Source organism: Aphelocoma coerulescens (assembly GCF_041296385.1).
Source record: "Aphelocoma coerulescens isolate FSJ_1873_10779 chromosome Z unlocalized genomic scaffold, UR_Acoe_1.0 ChrZ, whole genome shotgun sequence".
Taxonomy (NCBI): domain Eukaryota; kingdom Metazoa; phylum Chordata; class Aves; order Passeriformes; family Corvidae; genus Aphelocoma; species Aphelocoma coerulescens.
Window position 1 is genome coordinate 29,155,120 of NW_027184085.1, and position 24,514 is coordinate 29,179,633.

At 37.0% G+C, this 24,514-nt stretch overlaps 1 protein-coding gene across 1 annotated transcript in view; it reads right to left on the reverse strand.

Moving 5' to 3' along the window:
* Positions 1-24,514, reverse strand: part of PTPRD (protein tyrosine phosphatase receptor type D) — a 568,740-nt gene that overhangs the window by 140,810 nt on the left and 403,416 nt on the right. Inside the window, exon 6 of the mRNA XM_069001512.1 lies at positions 3,614-3,802. Within this exon, the coding sequence (XP_068857613.1) occupies positions 3,614-3,802 (189 nt within the window). The remainder of the gene's footprint in view (positions 1-3,613; positions 3,803-24,514) is intronic.

A 24,514-nucleotide genomic window follows, 5' to 3' on the forward strand; every position in this document is an offset into this window, starting at 1 on the left:
CGATTCATTTTCTTGCTAAGGTGCACAGACAGAAAATGATGCAATGAAAAAAACAGAGATTATTTTTTTCACATCATCAGTGCTAGCACAGGAAAACAATTAGCATTTGGCCAAAAAAAATAAAACCCTCTCTAAACAATACTCTTTCCTAAACCATTAAATGAAGATGGGTGAGACTGCTTCAAGGAAGAATGGCTTTTGAATAAAACAGTAGAGATTAAGTAGTTGGGTCATTATAATTTTTTAAATTTTTATTTCATTGTTTCAATCTAGTAACAAAAGTAGCACAAAAGGTGGTACTCATAAAAAAGCAGGACAGACTTCAAGAAATCTTCTGCCGAAGAAAGCCAAAAATGCGCAGCAAGAACAAAAAGGCTGCTTGAAGTGAAAAAAAGGAAATTGTATTAGTCATTTACAATTACCAAAATATTATTTTAAAGAAATAAAGCTCCTTTAAGACATGCAGATTGATAAGAAAAGAAAGACAGTTTTCCACAACTTACAATCTTAAAGTACGTTTGCTGAAAAACAAAGAGCAGTTGAATTAGAAGACAAAAAAGTTCAAAAGCATGGTCTACGCCAACAAGGAAGAACCAACCAACCACTGCTGAGGACCGCAGGAGGGCCCCCCGGAGACACCCAACAAAATCCACAAGTGGGATTAGCAGTGTGGTGTCACAAAACCCAAGAAAAATACAAAACAAGAATTACAAAAGAAGTGAACAGTTTTGCTAGAGTATCAAAAACCAACAATACCATACCACCAAGAATAATGAGTCAGTAACCTTTCATTTCCAAAGCCTGTAGATTAGAAGATCCAAAAATCCAGAGGTGAGAGAATTCCAAGAAAAAGAAAACTACAACAACCACCCCAAAAAAAAAAAAAAAAAAAAAGGCAAAACCACAATAAAGGGAAAAAAACATTTCTGTAATTCTTTTAGGGGGGATACATAATTTTCAATTTTATGAAGTTAAAGAAAAAAAAGGATTGAAGAAGAACAAAAACAAAAACCTTTTATGAAAGATAAGACAAAAAGAAGATAGTCCATGTTGTCTTCTGCATGTCTGCTACTGTTCTCCAGACCATCTTGGCTTTGGTCCAGGACAAGAACAGCTAAGGAAGAAAAAAAATGATCTTTTTTTGCTCCAGTTGGACAAAAAAAAAAGAGGAAGGAAAAAAAAGAAGAAAAAAAAGAAGAAAAAGAAAAAAAGAAGAAAAAGAAGAAGAAGAAAAAGGAGAAGAAGAAGAAGAAAAATAAAAAAGAGGGACAAATGGTACGCTGTGACTGGGCTATGGCCAGGAGACCTGGATATGCTTTCTTTGAAGCATATCACAATTTTTTTTTTTTTTTTTTTTTTAAATGAACAAACGAAAAAGGAAAAGGAAAAGGCAATGTGAAGAAAGAAAGGTCACAATATGAGAGTCACTGATCATAACCAAACAGGACAAAGGAAAAATAAAATCAGATGATGGACATTTCCGTGGGTTTTTGTTTTGTTTTGTTTTTTTCCTTAAGGAAAACAAAACAAAACAAAACCAAAAACAGGACAAAGATGAAAGGGATGAAAAGACAGAAAGAATGAGTAAGATCATTCTGTGAACGTTAGTTCAGCACTCTTACCTCTTATTGGTGTACCACCTGGGTGGATAATATGAATGCAAATAAGATTAGAAAGAAGAAGCATTAGTACGAGAAGAAGGAGGCTAGGGCTTTGGAAGAAGAATCAAATTAGATTTACAGAATTAAATAAGGTCTTAAGAGAAACTTGAATAACTATACTGTTAAAACAGGAATATATTAGATAGTATTATCAGGTTATAAAAGCAAGTTGCATTGTACCACAAAGGGCAAAAAGGCTATAATTGGCTGCACTGCCATTCTCAGAGTAGCATCTGAGTTCTTAGACGTTTGGTTATATAGGGTTAGATATGTATCAAATATGCCTCAAATACTTAAAGGAAACTTTACAAAACTGTACTTATGACATATTTTAGGAAAATATTGGAAATTCTATTTAAATATATATATATATCTATATATATATAAAAAGAAGATACACTGAAGTCTATCTCAAAACAAACACTGTAGTTTAGGCTGGATTATGGCATTTACTATTCTAGATCTATGTGATACATGTGTACTGTTTCTTTTAGGTGTTGCTATGACTGATAAGACAACATTTCTGTGGAGGTGTGCGTGTGCGCCACTACAGGGATCTGGTGACTACACTGACTGTTAGTAAAATGCATGCCATGCATTTTAAGAATAATAATAATACTAATCATATAATAATTATCATAATCATAATAATCATAATATTCTGAATATGGAAATTAGTGGGGGTGAAGTGCGCTTCAGAACTAAGCACTTACCAATAGATTCTGGAGATTTAAATACGGAGAGAAGAAAGACAGCATAAAAATATTATTATATTCCTTATAATTTGGTACAAAGTTTTCAGTTAAAGCTTTATATACTAAATCATCTATGTCACATGTGAAAAAATCTTAATTTACATTAACAGAAGGTTAATTTACACAGTTCTGCTGACAACAAGCAAAAAGTCAGTTAACAAGACGATTTAACATCACAGGACAGGTCAAAAGCTGAGAATTCTGGGAAGACACGTGATTAAACAACTTAGATTCCACAACGATATCTACTACAATTCTCAAAGAAAAAAGCTCATTATATCCCAATGATCTTACTTTGGGATAAGTTTTAAACTTGATAAATTTAGATTTTGGTTTTTTTTGGTTTTTTTCTGTTTTTAGTCTAAAGAGAGAAAAAGAATAAACTAGGGCAGGAGGAGAGTGAGAGAACTGCTAGGGAGGTGCAAGGGGCAAAGAGAGAGAGAGAGCAGCAAAAGCTGGAATCTACACCAAAAGCAGACTTCTGTAGATCCAGAAAATATAGGATTCATAAAGCTTTAGCGTGGGCGCACACTACTGTGGCTAAATGTGTTGGAAAAATGCTCAGCCAGCAAAAAAAACCCAACTTTATTTCATAGATTACCCAAAGATTTCTTTTCCTTTTTTTTTTTTTTTCAGGTATAAATCTGCATGGGAGGAAGTACTGTGCTTTATGTATTTGTGAGAGGAAAGAAGATGTGTCCAAACTGGCTAATCTTTGGTGAAGTTAAATGTGGAAAAGACAGCACAAAACACATTTTAGATTTTAATTGAAGTGTCTAATGCAGGTTTTGGTTTTGATGAATATAACCATTGGTACTCCTTGCAATTTCTGAATGAAGTCCAATGTTGAAATAAATTTGTTAAAAAAAATTAAAAGGAAAGAAGAAAGAAAGAGGAGAAAATGGATCCATCAAGTACTGCAAAAAGCAGTAAAGAAAAAAATTATCAAAAAATACAGTCACAGCAGTGAGCAATGTGGAGTAAACAGAAGCTGCAAAACACATAGAGACAGACTCTATAGAAAGCTATGACAACATCACAGACATGGACAACACACTCAGTAACACAGAAAAGGAGAGGAGAAAGAGAAATTATTACCTATAAATAAAAATTTTTAAAAAAGGAAGAGAAAGAAAAGAAAGAAAAAGTGAGAGAGAACAACTCTGGGCGTCGGTGGAAACAGTAACAAGACCCTACCTGAGCGTAGCTGCTTGATGCGGCCATTGTTGTTGCTTGTGTCAACAGGTAAGAAATCTTTGAACCAAGTTATTTCAGGATCAGGATTGCCACTGGCTGCACATAACATGGTAGCTGTACGAGTTCGTTCAACCACCTTCAGCTGTGGGCCCATATCAATGGTTGGAAAACCTCGAGGGATTTGATCCTCTGAAAAAGAAATGTATAAATTGAGGGATTTCATGTTAGTTGTGTAGTACTGCATGAAAACCCAAACCACCATCCTGCTTAACGTTCAGTGACCATCTAATTGTTTGTACATAAGGAACTGATTGAAAAAAACTGATACCCAGGAAGCATTTTTGGTTCACTTACACTGATCAAAATACTGATACAAAATTACAAGTTCATAAAAAATGGCTACAAACTTTATACTTATGAAATCAGAAGAGATGCACTACCTAGCAGGCAACCTAAACTCGTAATTTGGTACCGTACAACACTGATGTTACCCTGCTTGCAAGAGTCCTTACTGTTTTATGTGAAATATTGAATTACCATGTCTTTCAACAATAGGGAAACCCCTTCTCTTTACACCAGAGAAGTATATAAGGAAGGGTGATCATGCAGTATAAGATCTGGCCAGTGACTCAGAAGACCCAAGCGGTGTTTCTTGCTTCTATCATTACTTATCTGCTGTTGGTCTTAACATCTACTGCCTCTGTGCTTCGATTTTCCATCCATAAGATGGACAATATAGTGCTTTACTGCTACAGGGAAGTGCTGTGAAGATGAATGCATTGTATGATTGCAAAACACCGAGAAATTCTAAATACTGGAGCTATGTGGATAGCAAAGTTGAAGTTGCACAATACTCACAACGATGTTGAATAGATACAACAGTGTCTATTAAAACACTCAGATATGGCCAAAAATCCTCACGTTAGTGTGGTTAATAGTGAAATATTAAAAAATACTGTACAAGAGTCATTGCCCTTCATAATATGACACCTGCTAGCAAGTAACTCTGGAAGCAGAGTAGGATCAGGAAATTTCTCAGAAATCAAGTTAGCACAGCTAAAAGAATCTGTTTCAAATACACAATCTTGCTCCTCATTTCCATTACAATGGCAAAAGTCTTTTTATTGCAAAATAGTATTACTTCCATTCAAAAATGAAAATCAAAAATAATCAAAGAAAGAGGATCGACGCTAACTATAAAACACATTTTATTAAATGTCTCGACTAGTCATTACTGACATTCAAATGATTAGGGCATAAAACTAACAGGATAAATTGTTCAACATGAACTCTCATCATTAAGAAGTGTCATATTTTCAAATAAGTCAGATAAGTCTTCAGAATTTTCTGAAAAATGCATAGCAAGCAAGTACAGCCTACAGATCTTTGCAGTTCCTGGAGTGTGATGTTGCCCATAAGCTACTTAATTGCTTGCAATATAAGTGCACATAGATAACCATAAAATTACAGAATAGTTTAGGACCTTAAAGGTCATCTACTTTCAAACCCCCTGCCATGGACAGGAACCTCTTCCACTAGACCAAGTTACTCAGAGATACATCCAACCTGGTCTTGTATACCTTCAGGGATGGGGGATCCACAGTTTCTCTGAGCAACCTGTTACAGTGCCCACCACCCTCACAGTAAAGCTTTTCTTCCGAAGATCTAATCAAAACCTACCCTCCTTGAGCCTAGGAAAAGGCAAATCTCCCTTTTCCTATTCCTTTTGAAAAGTCCCTCTCCAGCCTTTTTGTAGCCCCCTTTAGGTACCGGAAAACTTAAAAAGGCCTCCAGAGCTTTTTCCTCTCCAGTCTGAACAGCCCCAACTCTCTCAGCTTCTCTTTGTAGAAGAGGTATTCCAGACCTCTGATCAACTTGTGGCTCTCCACTGGACTCATTCTAACTGGTCAAAGTCTTTCTTGTGTTGGAGGCCCCAGACCTGGATGCTGTACTTCAGGTGGGAGTCTCACAAAAAAAGAAGAGAGTATAAGCATATCCCTGGAGCTCCTGGACACGTCTCTTTTGATGCAGCCCAGGATGTGGTTGGCTTTCTGGGCTGCAAGTGCACATTGCAGAGTCATATCAAACTTTTCATCCACAAACAACCCTGTCTTTCTCCCCAGAGGAAGTCTTGATTCATTTGCCACTAAGTCTGTATTTTTGCTTGGAATTACTCCAACACAGGTACAGAACCTTTTACTTGGCCTTGTTGCACTTCCTCAGGTTCCCATGGGCCCACCTCTCAAGCCTGCTAGTCCAGTCCATGTCCTTCAGTGTGTTGACCACACCACACAGCTTGGTATCATTGGCAAACTTGCTAAGGGTGCACTCAATCCCACTGCCCATATTACTGACAAAGATGCCAAGTAGCACTGGTCCCAGTACAAATCCCTGAGGATCCCCAGTTGTCACTACTTTCTAACTAGACATTGAGCTGCTGACTGCAACTCTAGGAGTGCAACCATCCAACCCATTTCTTATCCACCAAGCAGTCCACCTGTCAAAATTCACACCTCTCCAGTTTAGAGACAAAGGATGATGTTTAGGAGAGTGTCAAATGCTTTCTACAAATCCATACAGATGATTTCTGCTGTCCTTCCTCATCCACTACTGCTGTAACCCAATCGTAGAAGGTCACCAAATTTGTCAGGCATGATTTGCCTTTAGTGAAGCCATGTTGGCTGTCACCAATTACCTCATTATTTTCAGTGTCTCTTAGCACAGTTACCAAGAGGATCTGCTGCATGATCTTGCCAGGCACTGAGGTGAGATGGTCTGGCCTGCAGACCCAGTGTCTCGGTCTTCCTTATTTCCCTTTTTAAAATGGGGGGTCATGTTTTCCCCTTTCCTGTCAGTGGGAACGTCACTGGACTGCCATGAATTTTCAAATATGATGTGTAGTGGCTGCATTCTTTCATTCCAACATGCCAGTCATTGGAGACATCCCGGTGTTTCCATGACACCAATTAAGGCCATAGCCCAGCAGACATCCACACACCTCTAATACCACCTGTTTATTCCCCATGCTGCATGTGTTAGCACAAAAGTGTTTTAAGTTGCTCCCCAATGAAGCTGACTTTCTGTGTGGTGTGGCTGGAACGTCTTGGCGCTGGTCCCTCAGGTGCTCTGCTGCTGACCTGCATACCCTCTTCCAGGCTGTGAACATCTCTTTCTGGCTCAGCTGTCTAACTAGTATGTGTGGGAATGCAGGTTGCCCCACACCTTATCATTATTAAACCGAATGCTATCTCCCTCCCCTGTCGTATCTAATTTAAAGCCCTACCAATAAGTCCTGCTAGCCCTTGATCAAAAAACCTCTTCCCCCTTTGAGAGAACTGAATCCCATCTGCATTCAGCAAGCCTAGTGCCGTAGGCCGTCCCATTATCAAAGAAACCAACATTTTGGTGATGACACTAGTCATGGAACCATGTGGGTCCATCTGCTTCTTTCAATGTTACTACCTGCAACTGGAAGAACAGAGGAAAAATAATCTCCACCCCTAATTCACTGATCATCCCAGGGCCTTGGTACAGTGAACACAACTCTCCGGCAAGCTTCCGTGACTCTTCAGAACTGGGATTTCTACCAATCAGCTGATAAATGTCAAATCATTCACCAGCCATAGGCTCTTCCCAAAGAAAGCAATGTTTCACGTCTGCTTATAAACATGAAGTCTTTGCTTTGGTATTAGCTGACAAGATCTGACTTGTGACACAGAACAGAATTTTTATGACCTGACCTTTCCTACTTGGCTTATACAGAAAACCCTAGAGTCCCTTTCGCAAATACCTAAGTGTACAACAAAGATAATCTAACTTGAATGTTAATAGGATAGAGTACTAAAGAGCCTCCCTTTCTTATTTTTAATAAGGGCAATTTAATTCCATCCATCTGCCTTATGCATAGAATCTCTTTGAATGAATGTTCATGAAATTTTCATGAGAAACATCACAATGTAACATTCAAATACCCAGAACTGTTATATTTTTGACAGTTGTGGCTTGTATCCAACCTGGCTTTCAGGTATTTGGCAATAAACCCAGATATTCTACATCAAATGGACCAGGGAAATAATGAAACTTCTAATTGGAGGGCTTATCACAGTGGATTTAATTTTTAAGATGTTAATTACCTTTTTTTTCTGTAAGTTTATTCATTACTTGTACAAAACTGTCTTTACACTTTAGTGATTCCAGGTTTGACAGATCATCAAACACTCTATGAAACAAAGCTGAGCATCAAATCATTGAACAACTGCATCTCAGCCACAGTAAGAGAAAAGTAACTATTACGAAATTTTTATATATTGCTACCTCTACAATTCTATGTGAGGTGGCCAGAAAAATATTTTTTACTGATCAGTAATATGCTCATTAGGCTCTAAACTATAGTATATTCTGCTCTTCCCACATAATATTCAGTTCTAGTCAATTAGTGTGCAATTCATCAACAATTTAAATCAGATGTGACCTTCTCAAAGCCATTTGGTACTGTCATTTTGAGAGGCCATTAAAGGTCAGATTCCTCCGTCCTTGTGGCTTAGTGACTTATACATGTAATACGTATTTTGTTTAGGACGACAGATACAAGGGATTTAGAAATAGGGCACATTCTTTGAATTTGTTAGGTGTCTTAAAGGTGCTGAATTTCATTATCGGCATTAAAAGAGTGCATTTAGTACTGCATTAGTATAATTTCCAACTGCTGCATAAACTCCACAAAAGTTATTTTTCAGTGTACAATCTGAACAACATAGAAGACAATTACAAAGAGAGGTTACAAGATGAATCCTTATGAGAGAATGTTACAAAATGACCCTGCCTTGCTTAGTATCATGGTTCGTAGTATTTCTGAACTCTCTGTATATTCAATTTTTTTGACATTGCTCACCAATGCACACAGAGTGGACAACAAACAGAAGCTGGAAGCCACTGTGCCATTAGAAAGCTGTGACCTTCTTGCCATTACTGAAACTTGGTGGGATGTGACTGGAGTGTGACTATCGATGGCTACAGGCTCTCCAGAAGAGACAGGTGAGGAAAGAGAGAGGCAGAGGGGTTGCCCTCTACATCAGGAGGGAGACTGAGTGTGAAGAGCTGTCTCTGAGGAACAGCCATGAGCAGGTCAAAAGCCTGTGGGTAAGAATCAGGGACCGAGGCAACAAAGGGAACCTTGTGGATGGTTTTAAGTACAGAACCCTGATCAAAGGGAGCCTACTGATGAAGCCTTCTTGTTCCACCTACAGGAGGCATCATGCTCGCAGGCTCTTTTCCTGCTGGGGCACCTCAACCATCCCAAAATCTGCTGGGAGAGCAGCATAGCAAGCTGCAGGCAAGCCAGGAGACTCTTGGAAAGCATGAGGGATAACTTCTTGAGCCAGGGAATAGACAGCAGCCCAGAGGGGATACAATTCAGGATGTTATGGGCACCAGTGTAAGTGAGCTAATCCTGAACGTCAAGATTGGAGGGAGCCTGGGCTGCCAATCACGCATTGGTGGAGTTTGCAGTCCTGAGGAATATGGGCCAGGTGAGGAACAAAGTTATGCCCCTTAACTTTAGGAAAACAGACTTCCAGCTCTTCAAGGAGATAACCAGTGGGATCCACTGGGAGACTTCACTCAGGGACAAGGGAGCGGAATAGAGCTGGCAGATGTTTAAGGAAGTCTTCCACAGAGTGCAAGAGCTGGCAATCCCCAGGAGCAAGAAACTGGGCAAGGAAGGCAAGAGAACGGCAGGGCTGAGTAGGGAACTGCTGCACAGACTGAAGCGAAAGCAGCAGATGCACAGGCAGTTGAAGCTAGGATGGGTGGAGACCTGAGAAGAGTAGAGAGATGAAGTATGGTTGTGTAGGGATGAGGTCACGAAGGCCTAGGTGAAGCTGGAATTGAACCTGGCAAGGAAGTGTTCAAGCTCAGGTTGGACAGGGCTCTGAGCAACCTGCTCTAGTGGAAGGCGTCCCTGTCTGTTCCAGAGGGTTTGGAAATAGATGATCTTTAAGGTACCTTTCAACATAGGCCATTTCATGATTCTATGATTCCATGTTCTGTAAACAATGTCCTTGCTGCCAGTTTAGTAACTGCTTCCCTTCCAAGAAACTTGTTTGGAAAAAGCACATTAGCCTTTACATTCAGATTTCAATATAACTATACCTAAAACAAATGTAAAATATGTAATTTTACATGCTGCTGCATTTGTCCTAGAGGTGAGCTTGCCTTCATAAATGCAGCAGCATTTAGGGTAGAGACTCAAACTCAGTGTTTTTGTGTGAGCAGTAATTTTGATGGAGTAGTATCTTGAAAATAGCCATGAGTTAAAATTATGCTCTACCAAACAAAGAAACCATACTTACTTTTAAGTGGTATTGACAGAAAAAAACATAGCTGTGCCACAACTATATATTATAAACCCTGTTCTGCTCATCACTCAACTCTGTTTCCTCTCATCTTAAAAAATGTGCTGCTGCAATCTGGTTTTTTTTTAAATTACATAATTATTTCATAAGATTTCAGGAACTTCCCAAGCAATGTTTGAAGGTGTACTGTCAAGACTACACATACACAAAAGCTGGAGCCAAAGAAAGAAGACGATTTCAGTACAATGGCTTTGATCCTATGTGGTAAACCTGCATGTCTTATATACAACACAGCTAAAGAAAGAGGAAGATTGTGATATTTATCTAGGATTTGTGCAACAGCTTCTTGACATTCTGGCTAGTTTTTCTGTAAAAGGTTCCTTTCAGATCATGCATAGGCCCTACTGGCAGCAAGAAGAGTGTTAGCTTGAAGTCTTAAATTTTGCATAGCTACCTTACTGAATCACTCTGGCAATCACCATCATGTTTTAACAGGAAAGACTGAATACTGTGAGTAGCCTTCTGAGTTACAGTACAATATGATGACATGACTATGATATGGATATGAAGTACAAATGTGAAGTATCCAAAGCAGATAGTTATTACTTTTTTTTTTTTTTTTTGGGTTTTGGGTTATGGAATATAAAGGCAAGGTAATAGCATCAGGACTCAAGGCCAGACAGTTGTCAAGAAAACTGGCCAATATGTTTGTTAAGTATTTAATTTCACATTAACTATTTTCACCATTGAAAAACCCAGGTTACAGAATATGAATCTAGAGATCATATTCATGTGTAGAATAGAATATTGACCTGTAGTTAAATATGAATAATCTGCCTAACTAAAATACATATTCAGAGTGTTTGACTGTGCCTCTTAAAAATACTGCTTATATGAACCAATTATTCTTACTGTGCAATGGAAGGTGGTTCTCCACTCTATTCAGGAAGAAAAGAAAGTAAATCTATTTCAAGATTCACAGATAGGTTTGCCACAGGCAAATTTTAGTCATTCTGTAGCTCACAGAATAAAAAGGCACACATGGAGCATTCTCAGAATACATTATAGATACTGAAGATAAACTGCCACAATAAAGTTTATTATTTCAAAGAACAGTGTAAATAAAGCTTTTATTTTCACTATTCCAGATGGCAGCAGCATATAATTTGCACTGTTTTGACATCATGACCGTATTATTCAAAATCACTCTTCTTCCTACTGAACTGAATGCAGGATTGAGAACAGTAAAATCAAAGGGACTAGGGGAGGAACGAAAATCACCATTTTGCAGTGAAGTTGATATTCTGTGCTATTATTGAAGAACTATGCATATAAAGGAATCGAAAAATAAAACTAGGGCCAATTCTAATTATACATAAAAATTAAATTGGATTTAAAAGATATAAAGCATCAGAGAAGTGCCAGTTCATAAACAGTATTCATATTGAAACATTTTACAAGGCAAATTTTGGCAAATAGAAGTAATTATGAACACACAATAAATTATTTTGTGGGATCCTTTGTTCAAAGTTGCTGTATAGAGATGGATACCTTTTCTTCGTGGTCCTGTACATCAGTAAAGCAGGGTAATGGCTACCCTAGAATAACAGACCTCGGTATTGGTTGGGAGTTCTCTTTAATTTCATACAATTTTACCACAAAAGGAAAGTGAATTAGACATTGATAAGATGATCAGTAAAAATTCAACATAAGAACAGCTGTCCATAGCATCCCATCAAAACCCATGCATTTCAAAATACCTTCATATACTGAAGAGACTGAAGAGATGTGCAAAGCACTTTTAATACAAAAGAAAACAAATTTGTTTAGTAGCTCTGTATGCAATTACCCTGCAAATTGCAAAGTAATATCTATATAACAGAACATAGAGCCACTTAGACTGAATTATCATTTGTATGAATATTGAAGCAGCAATTTCACATTGCATTAAGTCAGTTAACATTCATTGTTATTAGCATTTAGCTTTAAATAAGTTCTCTGTTTTAACAAATGAATGCGCTGAGCGTTTGAAATTAGATATCTTCATAAGGACATGAAAATGGAAAAAGGAATTTGCACCTTTCAGCAGTTCTCAAAATCTGCAAAATTAGACTGCACACAGCAAGCTTCTCCCAAAATGACCTATCTCACTCACATGAACAATGAAATACCTCACTCTGCTTCAACAATGACATTCTGAACAACAAGAATTAACATTTGTAGAGTCATTACTCATATAAAAACACAAGCCTCAAAATCAGGGTTTATTCTCAGATTTGTACACAGGAGTTTCATAGCTTAGAGCAGAGCATATAATCTGAACATCAAGGTGCCCAAATTTGGCTGCAATTGAACTTTTGGATGTCGGTCTGTTCTGTTTATTTGGAATGTAACAGGAAATACAAAAAAGCTGTGTCCTAAAAAAAAAGAAAAGGTAGGGAATCCAAGCATCCCTACCAGATGTTCCTTATCTAACACAAGGAGAGGACTCAGAGTCTGAGATAATGAAACAAAGGCAGAGAATGTGGTGTTTTAAGCGCAGGGTATCACACACTTAGGAAAATAAATGCTAAACTCCTGAAACAAAGAGGATACAGCATCCCACATATTTCCATATGCAAATATTCACAAAGAAAATACTATATATTTTGCACTGGTGAATAAAAGACAAGAGGACTGCAAAGGGCAGCAATATGAATTTCCATGATTACCATTTCTGATCTAAGGCTTTGTTTCCAGACAGGGTATGGATTTAGATTACACTAAATCGGGGTTAAATTGGGGCTTGCCAGGAATCAAGATTAGGAATACAAAAAAGCACGCTTGCTCTATCTAGTCAATATTTTAAACATACTAATATTTGTGCTTTTATATCCTCCTTACTTTTGCTTGAAAAATAAAGGGGAAAGTACAACAGCAGTGTAACGTGGGCAGTCTTTGCTTTAAGCTTTACTTTTTCACATCACATACAGCTTTATGGTGAGGTAAATAATGAGATGAGCAGCAGGTTCATATGTACACCAGAGCACACTTTTCATGTTAGCAGCCTGAATATACTGACTGGTCCAGAACATATAAAAGCATTCTTTTCCTTTTCTTCCTCTCCCTTCTCCTCATTAGTACCCTGTGTTAAGCTATTTATACCAGTAACTACATATGACACTTTCTGTAAGTAGTTACCTCATACTCACTCTTAAGTATAAAGCAATAAATCATCGCAACCAAGTTCCAACATTTCACTTTGAGAATGGGGCAGAAGCATCTTGTTTTCTTGCTTTCAAATGAGCAAGAGAGGGAAGAGGAAGTAAGAGCAGTCAGAGTTTTCAGACCTTATAGTCTGCCTCTCCCTCCTACCTCCGCATGGCCATTTCTGTTACTGATGTTACACAGCTTTCAAGGAAGTGTTCCCTCAATGCCATGACCTTCCTCAACATTTTTTAATTCAGCCTATATACTCTGTAGCCCAAACTTTCAACTATACACTATACTAACTGCATTAATGTCACAGCTGCAAAATTTAAGAACGTGACAAAGGAACTTGTCAAAACCATTAGCTTTGTTGAAGTATTGTTTTTAAAGGAGAACAACACTATTTTCTGCATTTCTAGATCAGCATCAAACTTGTACATTTTAGAAAGAGAAAAGGACTATTTTCACTTTGGTAAGTGGTTAGAAAGGTGCCCCAAAAGACCTACTGTTTGGCTTCTTAAAAGAAGAAAATGAGGAATAAGGGTTATGAAATTGTATCCCTTGAGTTCTAACATGCGGTGTTTCATTCAGGATGTTGAAAGCACTTTTGGTGCAGTGAATTAAACAGTATAGTGTCTGTGCATTTCAACTGCTTTTCTAGCACCCAGCACAACAATGCACCCCTACAGATGTAACAATTTGAATGTTACTGTATCATTTCAATAAATAGCAAACCTAAGTATGAAAAAACTCAGTAGAAGTCCTACTATTGCTGAAGAGATGGAGAAAAAAGAGATATGTTGTCAGAACAGAAAAGGAACTCAGGAAAAACATAGACAAAGAAGATATCCCTTGAAATTCAGTACTACTCAGTGTTGTACTAATGTTACTCATACAAAATATGAACCATTTTTCTACATCCAATGCAGCATTCATCTTCATTGGTCTGAACAGCATGCTTATAACATCCATAATGCTTACGTGATTACAGATAGGTGATTGTAAAAAAGCAACAGACAGAGTAGCTTCCCATTTTTATGGGTTTTTTGCTTGTTTTAAGTCCTTCCTCCACTATGAACATGTGTCTATCAAATAAGAAAATGCTGGAAGATGTAAGACACAAAACAACGCCTTGTATCATGTACTCCTAATATTTATAAGCAAAAGACAGAATCCGAAGTGCTGGTAAATGTTAAAACACATGGCATCTTTTAACCTGTACGAACCTTTAACAGAAGAAAGAAAGTAGTTCCTTTATGCGTAGATGGTGCAGCTCTTCTCTGATTGCTTCGCTATGCAGGGAATGGGTGTGCTCTAGACTTCACTCTTCATATGCTTGAATATGAGGGAGGAATCCCTCTCACTACTTGTGTGTGTCACCACCTTTGGCAACATTCTCTTTCTCTCACAGATACTGAGAAGATGCCTATCTTCTAAGAGGGATCTGTCAGCAGAGAAGAACAGGTGTAGGAAAAAGAAGAGAAGGGAGTAGGTACGAATTTCTTTTTTTTGTTTGGGGTGAGCTTCACCACTTAAAAGAAGTTCTTTGTCCAGACAAGGATGCTGCAGGGGGGAAACACCACTGACTTCTGTTCTGGAATGATACAGAGGGCTTTCTCTCTAGCAGAGGACACAAATTGCTTAAAATACCGCCTTTCATAGTCCTCTGGCAAGTTCAATAACCACTGCTGATAAAAAACCTCTAATGAGCATGGAGTCAGACAGAACTTCGCATTAACACTTTATAGTATACATGTGGCTAAGGCAGTCAACATTTCAAGGTTTTCATCTCGTAAAGACTCGAAAGATTCATGATGTCAAAGGTTCATTCTGTCCCCCAGATCCAACGTTTAGAACTGTCTGTGGCCTGTGACTTTGAGTCCTACCTGAAATTTTTCTGCTGCCCTAAGATGAAGTAAGTGGAAATAGTCTGTGATTGAACATGCTTCACGATATAATAGTGAGTGCTGCTATTAGAGGTGATAGATAATGTCTGTACTCTGAGTTATTGTGTGGAAGAAAATGCTCAACATGCTCTGAAGCATTCTCTGAAGCATGGCAGAGGCCCTGCCTTGAGCTTGCATAGAGGTGATGCAAGGCAGTGCTCGCTCTCATCTACAGGGAACTTGCTCCTGTCCTGTGCTCCTCCAACACATTTTTCACAATAATATTCACATGGCCTTGAAAGAGGTATTGTGAATCCCTGTGAGCTGAATGGAGCATACTCAAGCAGGCTCTCTGGAAGACCGAAGAAGAGAGATTACTTTAAACATGACACTTTCACATTTGTCTAGCAACAGCAGCTAATATTTCTCATGGAACTGTAAATGAGGAGTGCTGTGGGAATTCATTCATAAGATGTTGAACATAGAACAATACCAGATTTACTCAGCTTTGTTATAACTCTTGCTGCAACTTACTTGACTGATTCCGCCACAAATTATACTGTCAGTAATTTCAAATAGCATATTGGCTGGGCATAGGAACATAGGATGTTAAAAAGTGTTTTTTTAAAAAACTCCTTTACAGGCTGAGATCAAGGTTCACACCTCTAACCACATCATAATTATTTCAACTACTTTTTCATTATTTTAAATAATTATGAAATTCAGTGCTACCTCTAAATGGGTAGTATAAATTGAAATTTATTAGTCTACAGTCTGGGTGATTATATTTAAATTATAAATAAAAATGTGGTCCATAATATTTTTAAATATTTGCATAGTAAACATTAAACTGATTTTATGTATAGTATAGGCAAGCTTTTTGTTTTCACAGTTTCTGTTTAAGATAATTTTCTCACCAACTTCTATACATCCGATCAAAGATCATCAATGATTAGTGATCTTTTTAAATACTGAGCCTTGGTTGTTTCTTGTTAATTTTGTTTTAGTTTAATTTTTTGTAGAAGAAATTTCTGCAAATGAAAATGATAATTAGTTAACAAAAACCAGTGATGTTTAAGCTCCAGTGGAATACTTCACTAGTGTGGAAATACAAAGCAGATGTTCTGTGTAGCTAGAAGTCATGGACCTAAATGAAGGCTGGGATTATGTTTGAATTGTCCAGTGCGATTGCCAGAAGGGCCGAGAGTCATCATGTCAGGTGGGGCGGGAGGTGGGTGGAGGAAGTGCACCATAGAAAGAATAGAAAAAAGTTTCATGTTATGTCAGTTACTTGCAAATTCATCACAAACTGTTTTGTGAAGAATAGTTAATAAAGTCAAACAGCCTCAGAGAGCCAGTTCCTGCCTTTGAGCAAAGTGTGACAGAGTAAGCTTAGCATAGCATTGTATATGTCAAGCACACCAAAATCAGTGTAACCACAAAAAGCCTCCACACCAACTTTGTCAACAGACTTAACAGGTGGTAAATTGCATGAAGGTACAAAAGAAGAAAACAGAATGCTTGGTAACTGACACTGTACCGTGCCGTAAGTCAAGTCCCTCTGGATGGGAGAGAATTTGCTGAAAGTCCTTGCAAGGAGTTTCAAAGATAAACCAAGACTTTTCCTTGAGTTTCAATGCTTCCAGTTGTTTATTACGTCTTATCAGAGGAACAGAGCCACTAGCGCGACCCAGGTACAGCATAGAGCACAGAAAGCAGGAGTGAGAGAGCCCCCATCAAGATTTACACGGCCTTTTAAAGATATTTTAACCAATAGTTACTAAAAACGTACATTACTTTCACTTTCCTACCAATTATTCAGTAACATGACTAGGAACTGCAGAATTTTCTATCCAATCATCCCAAACCACTTTTACTGCAGAACATGGAGTAGTAGAAGAAGGAGAAGAAGGTTTAGAGAACAACAACAATCCTCCATTTTGATATTTTTTACTCTTATCTATTTACTACAAAGAGAAGCCCAAAACCTCTACATTTTTCACCCTGTGACAATCTTACATAGTAGTCTATCACCTAATTCACACCACTGTATTTTCTAGTTGTTGTCTGACCGTTGGTGATTTTTTCCAAGGTCTGAAGCTAAAACAGTGTTGTTCAGGGGGGTAAGAACCCTTAAAAACAGGCAGAGAAATATTCTCGGCACTCTGGGTTCCTACAGGTAACAGAAGATGTGAATCTGTCCAGTGGTGAATTAAAACTTAGGGAAAGGCCCTATGCTACAGAAGCAATGCAAGCAATTGACTGAGAGGGCCAGGGCTGTATATGATTTCAACAATGGAACTGTTTCTCTTTGGACTTATTAGTACTAACATCTGTCATCCATTTTATGACAATACAAAACTCATTTCTTTTAGAGAAAAGAGATTGAACTATTTTTCCTGTAGGCTGGAGAGGTAGACATGAAGATTATTATTTGTACTCTTTAGAAGCAATTGGGAACAGGTCAGATGTTACAGTAATTGTGAAGTAATTTCTACCACTAAACAAATACATAGCAATAAATCTCAGACCATACAAAAGTATTTCAGTATTCCAATATTTTTTTGTACCTGAAGAAAACTTAAAAATCAATCTGTGCGTGCTAAATAACATTCTGGTTTTATTTTATTATGGCACCTACTTTGAGTAAGTGATACAACAAGCTATTCCATTAACTGAAATGTAAGATGGATTCTAAAAAGAAAGGTTAGTTGTTTTTGCCTTTTCTGTTACTTCCATCTCCTCTGGCATATGAGGAAAATATCTTGCTAATATATAGAGAGCTTTTTGTGTGTGTGTTCTTGCTTGAAATATTGTGCTTCTGGAAAAGTTTTGTCTAAACTATTTATTTTGATGCATCCCGATGTTGATCCTTTCTGATTTTTAACCTTTAATATGACACATTTAAGCCTTCATGACCTACTGCAGGTATATCTCCATAAACACCGTTATCTCCAAAGCTCCACCTTAACATCTTACTGTCCTTTAAAGACCCAGTAACAACTTCAAAGACCATGAGCAAGAGCTTTGAGAAGAAAACAATCTCTTGAATTTTGGTCCTAAAACATCTATGCTTCTACAAAGCAAGAGAAAAAATCTTTTTCTATTATCAGTTAGGCCAAAAGTTTCTAATTCTCTTTGTCATTTAGCAGCTGGCTTTGCACAAAAGTCGGCATCATGGAGATGACAGCAGCAGAAACATGACAAAGTTCTTGCCTGAACACACTGAAAATCTCCCTCTGCACTAAAATGTCTGAAAGATCTTGCAAACTATCAGCAAGTACACCTCACAAATCTCCATGGGTGTTGCTGATCATGCTTAGCAGCTCAGACAGGAAGTGAGACTATGTGAGCGTCTATTACTAACTTCATTATTCAAAAGAGAAACAAAACAATGTTCTTGCAAGATAATGTCCTGCTGAAGCCTTCAAAGACTGATAACAAGCATACTTAAATGTTTCTATCAGTTTTAAAGAAGCTTAACAGAAACACCTTTCTCACAGATAAAAATATAAAAAAATACTTCCAAAAACTTAATGACTACCACTCATAGCACTCTTATTTTGTGCTTATATTTGGACACTAAGTATTTTATTCCAGGAAAGAAGATAAAAATTCCTTAGAAAATATCTTATTCTACATGAAAATCAAAAATGCAACCAACTATCAGCTGTAAGTTATTGCTTCCTGCTTCAAACTTAATGTAGGACATCAGAAACTATCAAGGTTTAAAAATTAGGATACACTGCCTGCAGCTTTGGGGACTATTTTTCTAATGATTCTGTGTCAGGAAACTGTGAGTATCTGTTATATATCAGGAAAACTTGTCGTAATGCTAAATTAACTGACACACAACATATGCAAGGCCAATGTGTAACAGTGCAAATTATGTGATTTCTTCTGAGCACGTTGGATTAGCTATAGAATGCTTCTGAGATCTTACTCTTTCCTATCTTTTTCATTATGGGGTAGAAGTTCTTTCCAATTAAGGTGGGAAAAAAAAGTGTTATTTCTGTAACATGATTTTGCAAAGTGTTTCAGAAAGCAGACTTATCCATTATAGCAAAAAATGGGTACAATTTGATCTTTATAACTCCATAAAATTAGAGTAGATTTTTAAAAATTTCATAATTAATTTCTTATTTTCTACAGTACTTAGCAATATTCAAACCACTGCACATCGAAAAAGATTACTCAAAATCCATTTTCAACATTCTGTAACATGATATAATAGTAAAAATTATGGAAAAAACCCTGCATATTTCTTAAATCTAGGTATTCTGTTCAAAATAATCATATGCAGAAAATTATTTCTTGATTGCCTTCCAATGGCTTTAAAAGTTTTTCATTAGCTTAAAGATACTGAGGAGTCTCACTGAGGAAACTGTAATGGAACTATTTACATACTTAAGTGTAAAACTTACATGTTGCCAAAACAACTGTCACATTTTCTAAATTCATTGCCATTTTACTTCATAAGGTATTGCATTTCATGTTCTCTTCCTACTCCAAAGCAAAGGAGATCATTTACAAATTTTCCCACACACATGACAAATATTACATTCTCTGTAAGTGAAGTCAACTTGCATGCACATCACTTGTCATCTGCCTGAGATTCATAAAGTACTGTTTAGATTTTATGCTGAGTAAAATAAAAATTTAGACATGTATCATTAAGAATACTTAATTTTACCATGATATTAGGAATAGGTCTTATGCTAAGCAAACACAGCATTGCAGAGAAATAAATTACTGTTTTCTTATATCATGGAAAGAACAAGGAAGCCACTTAGCATTTGTTCTTATCACTAGCCATCAAACTTCTTAGGGCCTGAACAGGCAGTCTTTTTATGCAAGCAACACTGAAAATTAGTTACTAGAAAACCAAGATAAAACAGCAAAAACTAATTTCCAAGTTGCTATTTTGGCAATGCAGGGGAACTAACATACACACATGCAGTAATTGATTAAAAGTCCCACAGGATTTTATCACCACTCGTGGCTAATAACTGTGTTTTAGATCGCAAAAGTATGCTGAGGCAAAAAGCACCGAGCTTCTAGCACTGTACCAAAGTACTGAGTATTAGCTAAATGGTAAAATTACCAATTACCACTACCACTTGTCGTAGCAGCCACATGTTGATAGGCTTACTATTTAGAGTTTGTAAGACTGAAAGCTCACAGCTGGAGGTTGTAGGGAAGTAAGGAAACAACTACATTCTCAGTCAGTATGAGATGTTTGTTTAATAATTACTACAGTAAAACATGTATGTTTTCTTTTCTCTTGATGCGTATATAATACTAATTAACAGGAAAAGAAGCAAGAAAAAGAATAGATGCTATAAAACCTAGAATTCATATTTAGCACATGTAGTGCAGGCAAAACCAGGACAGTATCCCACAGAATGATCTAGAAATTGAACAGCACCTTTATTAGTATTATTAGCAGTTTTGAACAGAGACATTAATTTTATTTTGATTTTATTTTACTATATCCTTAGTATTTTAAAGGATTTCTGCTATTCCATCTGCACATAAATTTATGTTGTTGAAGTAAGGTTCTGGTTTGCCTTTCTGTATTTTTCGCTACCAGTAGTGTAACAAGCTATGTTTATTTCTTTAAGACTATGGAGATGAATGCTCAGAAGATACTTACTGAGTTTCAAGCTTTGGTCTTCCTGGTATTTTGACTCTAGAGACAAGTACCTTTTAAAACCTTTTTTCCTTCTTCTTTCCCTCCCAATTTTCTTTCAGAAGAGAAGTCTTTCAGCCAGTGTTTAGTCTTCTGCTCAAAACCACCTCCCTAGAGAGTTGTAACTACTTGTCAATCTCGCAAAATCAAAGATAAGAATTTAAAGCACTCCTTTCATTTTAGCTGCAAAGTTAACTCCTTGTTCCCCTCCTGTTGTTAAACTCAATTTAAATTGCTGATGCTCCAGGCTTTGGTTAATTGCCTAGAGTCACGGCGCCTGTAAGGCAGAGCTGGTACAAACAGCGCCAGTGCAGTATGCCTCCCATTCAGCTACACGGTGCTGGCACACGCTTTATGCCAGAGTGCTCTAGTGAAGGGTCTGAAGTCAGTCCATGCACTGCCTGTGGCTAACACCAGAGGAATTTAAAATTTAGGAAGATTTTATTGCAGGTTATGAAGTTACGGTGTGGACAGATTGCTTTATCTCTAAGATGACAGCTGTCCCAGCTCTGGTATTGCTTTATCGCATCAGATAAACACTCTACTTGCAGCACTGAGTACTAGAAGACCAGTGAATGAGATTTGGTTGTAACAATACCATTTCTGAGTGTGACAATTTACTTTTCCAATTCTTATCCTACCACTTTTGATGAAACTCCCACATCTGAAGTTGCTTAAGAGATGTTTGAGTGTGTACTGCTTTGCAAGATGTAGGTACAGAAAACAAACATGATAACTCGCTGCTTTCTGCCTTTTATAAGATGCTCTTCATAGGTAAAGGGGCAGCTAAGTTCACTCACAATTTAGTGGGAGTGTGCCAGCCTACTACAACACACAGGGTAGAAGACTGTGGCTAAAACTCCCGGAAGAATTTTAGAATGCAATTCTGAAAGAAGAAATGCTAGAGATGTAACATCTGCAATATGACTATGAATGTGAGACACTTGTGCTCAGACTCAAAACAGCATAATGATCACATCTGCATGCAAACTCCAAAATTTAAATGTGATGAAGACATTTGTGGTACTTAAAACTGGAAAACAAGCCTCAGTTTCTTTCTGAGCAGTGAACGCAATAATCACTCCACAGATATTAACAGTTATTTCATGCTTTCCAGATTGAGTAATGCCATATTTTATTCTGGGTTTTTTTTATTCACTTCAAAAAAAAATCTAGCTCACACTAGAATATTAAAAGCAAGAGATAGTTTATATTTCTTTCTGTACATCAACGAAACTACTAAGTGCCAAGCAGTCACATTTTATTTCAGGGATTATTAATGAACAACTTTGTAATGCTGTTAAGATTGAGTCCCAGAAATGAAAAATTTCCATAAATCCTATCCTACCATTTCTAGAATTATTTCTTAACTTCAATTTCACTCAAGTGAGCATCAAATCTTGTGGGATATGCAAAATATTAAAAAAATATATAGAAAAGAAATATTTGGATACATCTAGGCATGGATTCCAGCTTGTGAACTTGAAACCCACATATGACTAGAATAAAGAAATGCATATAATACTCTAAAGTCCTATAGAGGACTCTACAGAGGCCTTAGTAAATACTTTTAGAATGTTAGTAATTCATTTTGGCTAATAGCTAATTCATTTTACCTTTTGTTATCATTTCCACAGAGAAACAGGTTCTTCTTAAAACCATATGACAGATTTAAAAAAAAACATAGAAAGTAAAAATCTTGTCCTAGAAACATGTAACACTTGAGGCTGCCTTCAGAGAGTCAATATTTCACTTCTACGTTTTAATGAAGAAAACTGGAAGGAAGGACTGATTATACATTTTGTAGTGAATATTAGAAAGAAGAGGCTTCTTTATGAGGCACACAACAAGGACACTCAAACTTAAATACATATCAGCTTCATGTGTTCTGCTGTTGTGATACAAGTAAGGAACAAGTCACTGAACGATGCTGAGTTTGGAAAGAAATATTCAGATTATACAAGATAATTTGAGCTTCTCAACAGCATGGGTCCGAGATGTCTGCTTCTGTATTTCTGACACATACTATATAGCATTTTTAGAAGCTCTGTAGACTTCTATGGGACTGTTTCAAAGTCCAATATCCATGAGAAAATACTATTTTAATAAGCAAATGACCAAGAATGAATCATACTCTGATGCAAGTTTAAAAACAGTGGGTACAATTCTGCAACACAATCTCAATTTGTAGCAAAAGACAGTTCGTGCACCATGGACTACTCTTAGAATCTAGCAAGCAGCTCTGCAGTTCATTTTCAGAGCCAGCTGGTCTTCCACAAAAAATGGTTCCATGTTCTTTGTGTTACTTTGTATGTTACTCATACACATGGAATAAATCTGTTCTGCCCAGGGTTTTCACTCAAATCACCACTCAGTATCTCTCAACAATATTCCCTTTCAAAATATCAAAGGGCAGAAGGGCTGAAGCACCTCAATTTCTACCAAGATATAGACACTGACCACTAAAGGCAATGCAATTGGAAAGTAAGAACCCTTGAATTTCTCAGCACTCCCTGAATCCTTCTCAATGCTTGGTAATTCTTGACGTACCGGAACTCACGCTGTTCAACTGCTCTAAAACCCTCTACTGCTCTTGACAATTCATTCAATTGGACACCACACTACCAATCTGGAAATAAGTTACCCATTCTCAGAGTTGTTAGAAAATGTGTTTCAGTAACTCATGCTGCCAATTTACCATTTGGCATATGGATTTCAGAAGTAGCCCTACATCCACATGGTCAAAGGTAACAAAATTTCACTTTGATGATGCCAATAGCTTACTGCTCAAAAGAAGTACATATGTCTTGTGGTCTGGCTACAGAATCAATGTTTTGCTTCCTTGCTGGGTGTAGGAAGAACATCTCTGCTGGTGAAGGAGGTGAACTGCCCAAGATTGACTTCGCAAATTTCTTAAATATCTCCAATCTTTTAGTTAAGTTTAATACATGCCTTTATTCTCCAGTAATATCTCATTCTTGCTTTTGAAGGAATTTCAGTAGAAAAACTCTGACCTGAATTCTAAGGTTTTTAAGGGTCAGAGCTTCAGACTTTGTACTGAAGATCCTGTTTTGATGGCTGTGTCACTGGATTTTTTTCTATATACATACAAATCTGTATAATAAAACATCTTCTAACCAAAATCCTCTACAGAACACAGTATGGTGTTTCTCATCCTTCTGAAAAGGGAACAAAAACAATCCAAAGTTTTCATCAATTTAGAAAAGAATCTAATGTTGTTGAGGACTGCAATTTTGAGCGTAAGAAAGCAGGAAACAAACATATTCACAAGGAAAAATAAAACAGGCCAGTGTTACAGTTTTCCTTCCCTTTATATATTATCCCATGCACAAAAAATTAATTGGCAATATGCTTCCAATTTTATAACACAGTATTTCAGAACTGAAGAAATTTATTACAATGTCTGTGCAGTGTCTAGCTCAGCACATTTAACCTCACTGATTATATCTTTACTGAGAAATTCTCTTCATCTTTAATTATCAGTATTACTCATCCTCTGTAGATTCTTTAGCAGACTTTGTGAATTAAATCAGAATCACTACATCCCCCTGTATGATTAAATTTAAGCACATTCTGATTTTATCCTTACTATGGTTCAAGCTGATATCACTACTCACAATAGTGATCATGATTTTTAAGTTTGAAGATGCTGAAATTTAGTTGAAGTTAGTTAAAAGCTAACTGTGTATCGTGTTTTACAATCAGCTGTTTTAAGAGGTTGTGAAACATTAAAATTCAATCCTGAATCAGTGGCTACACT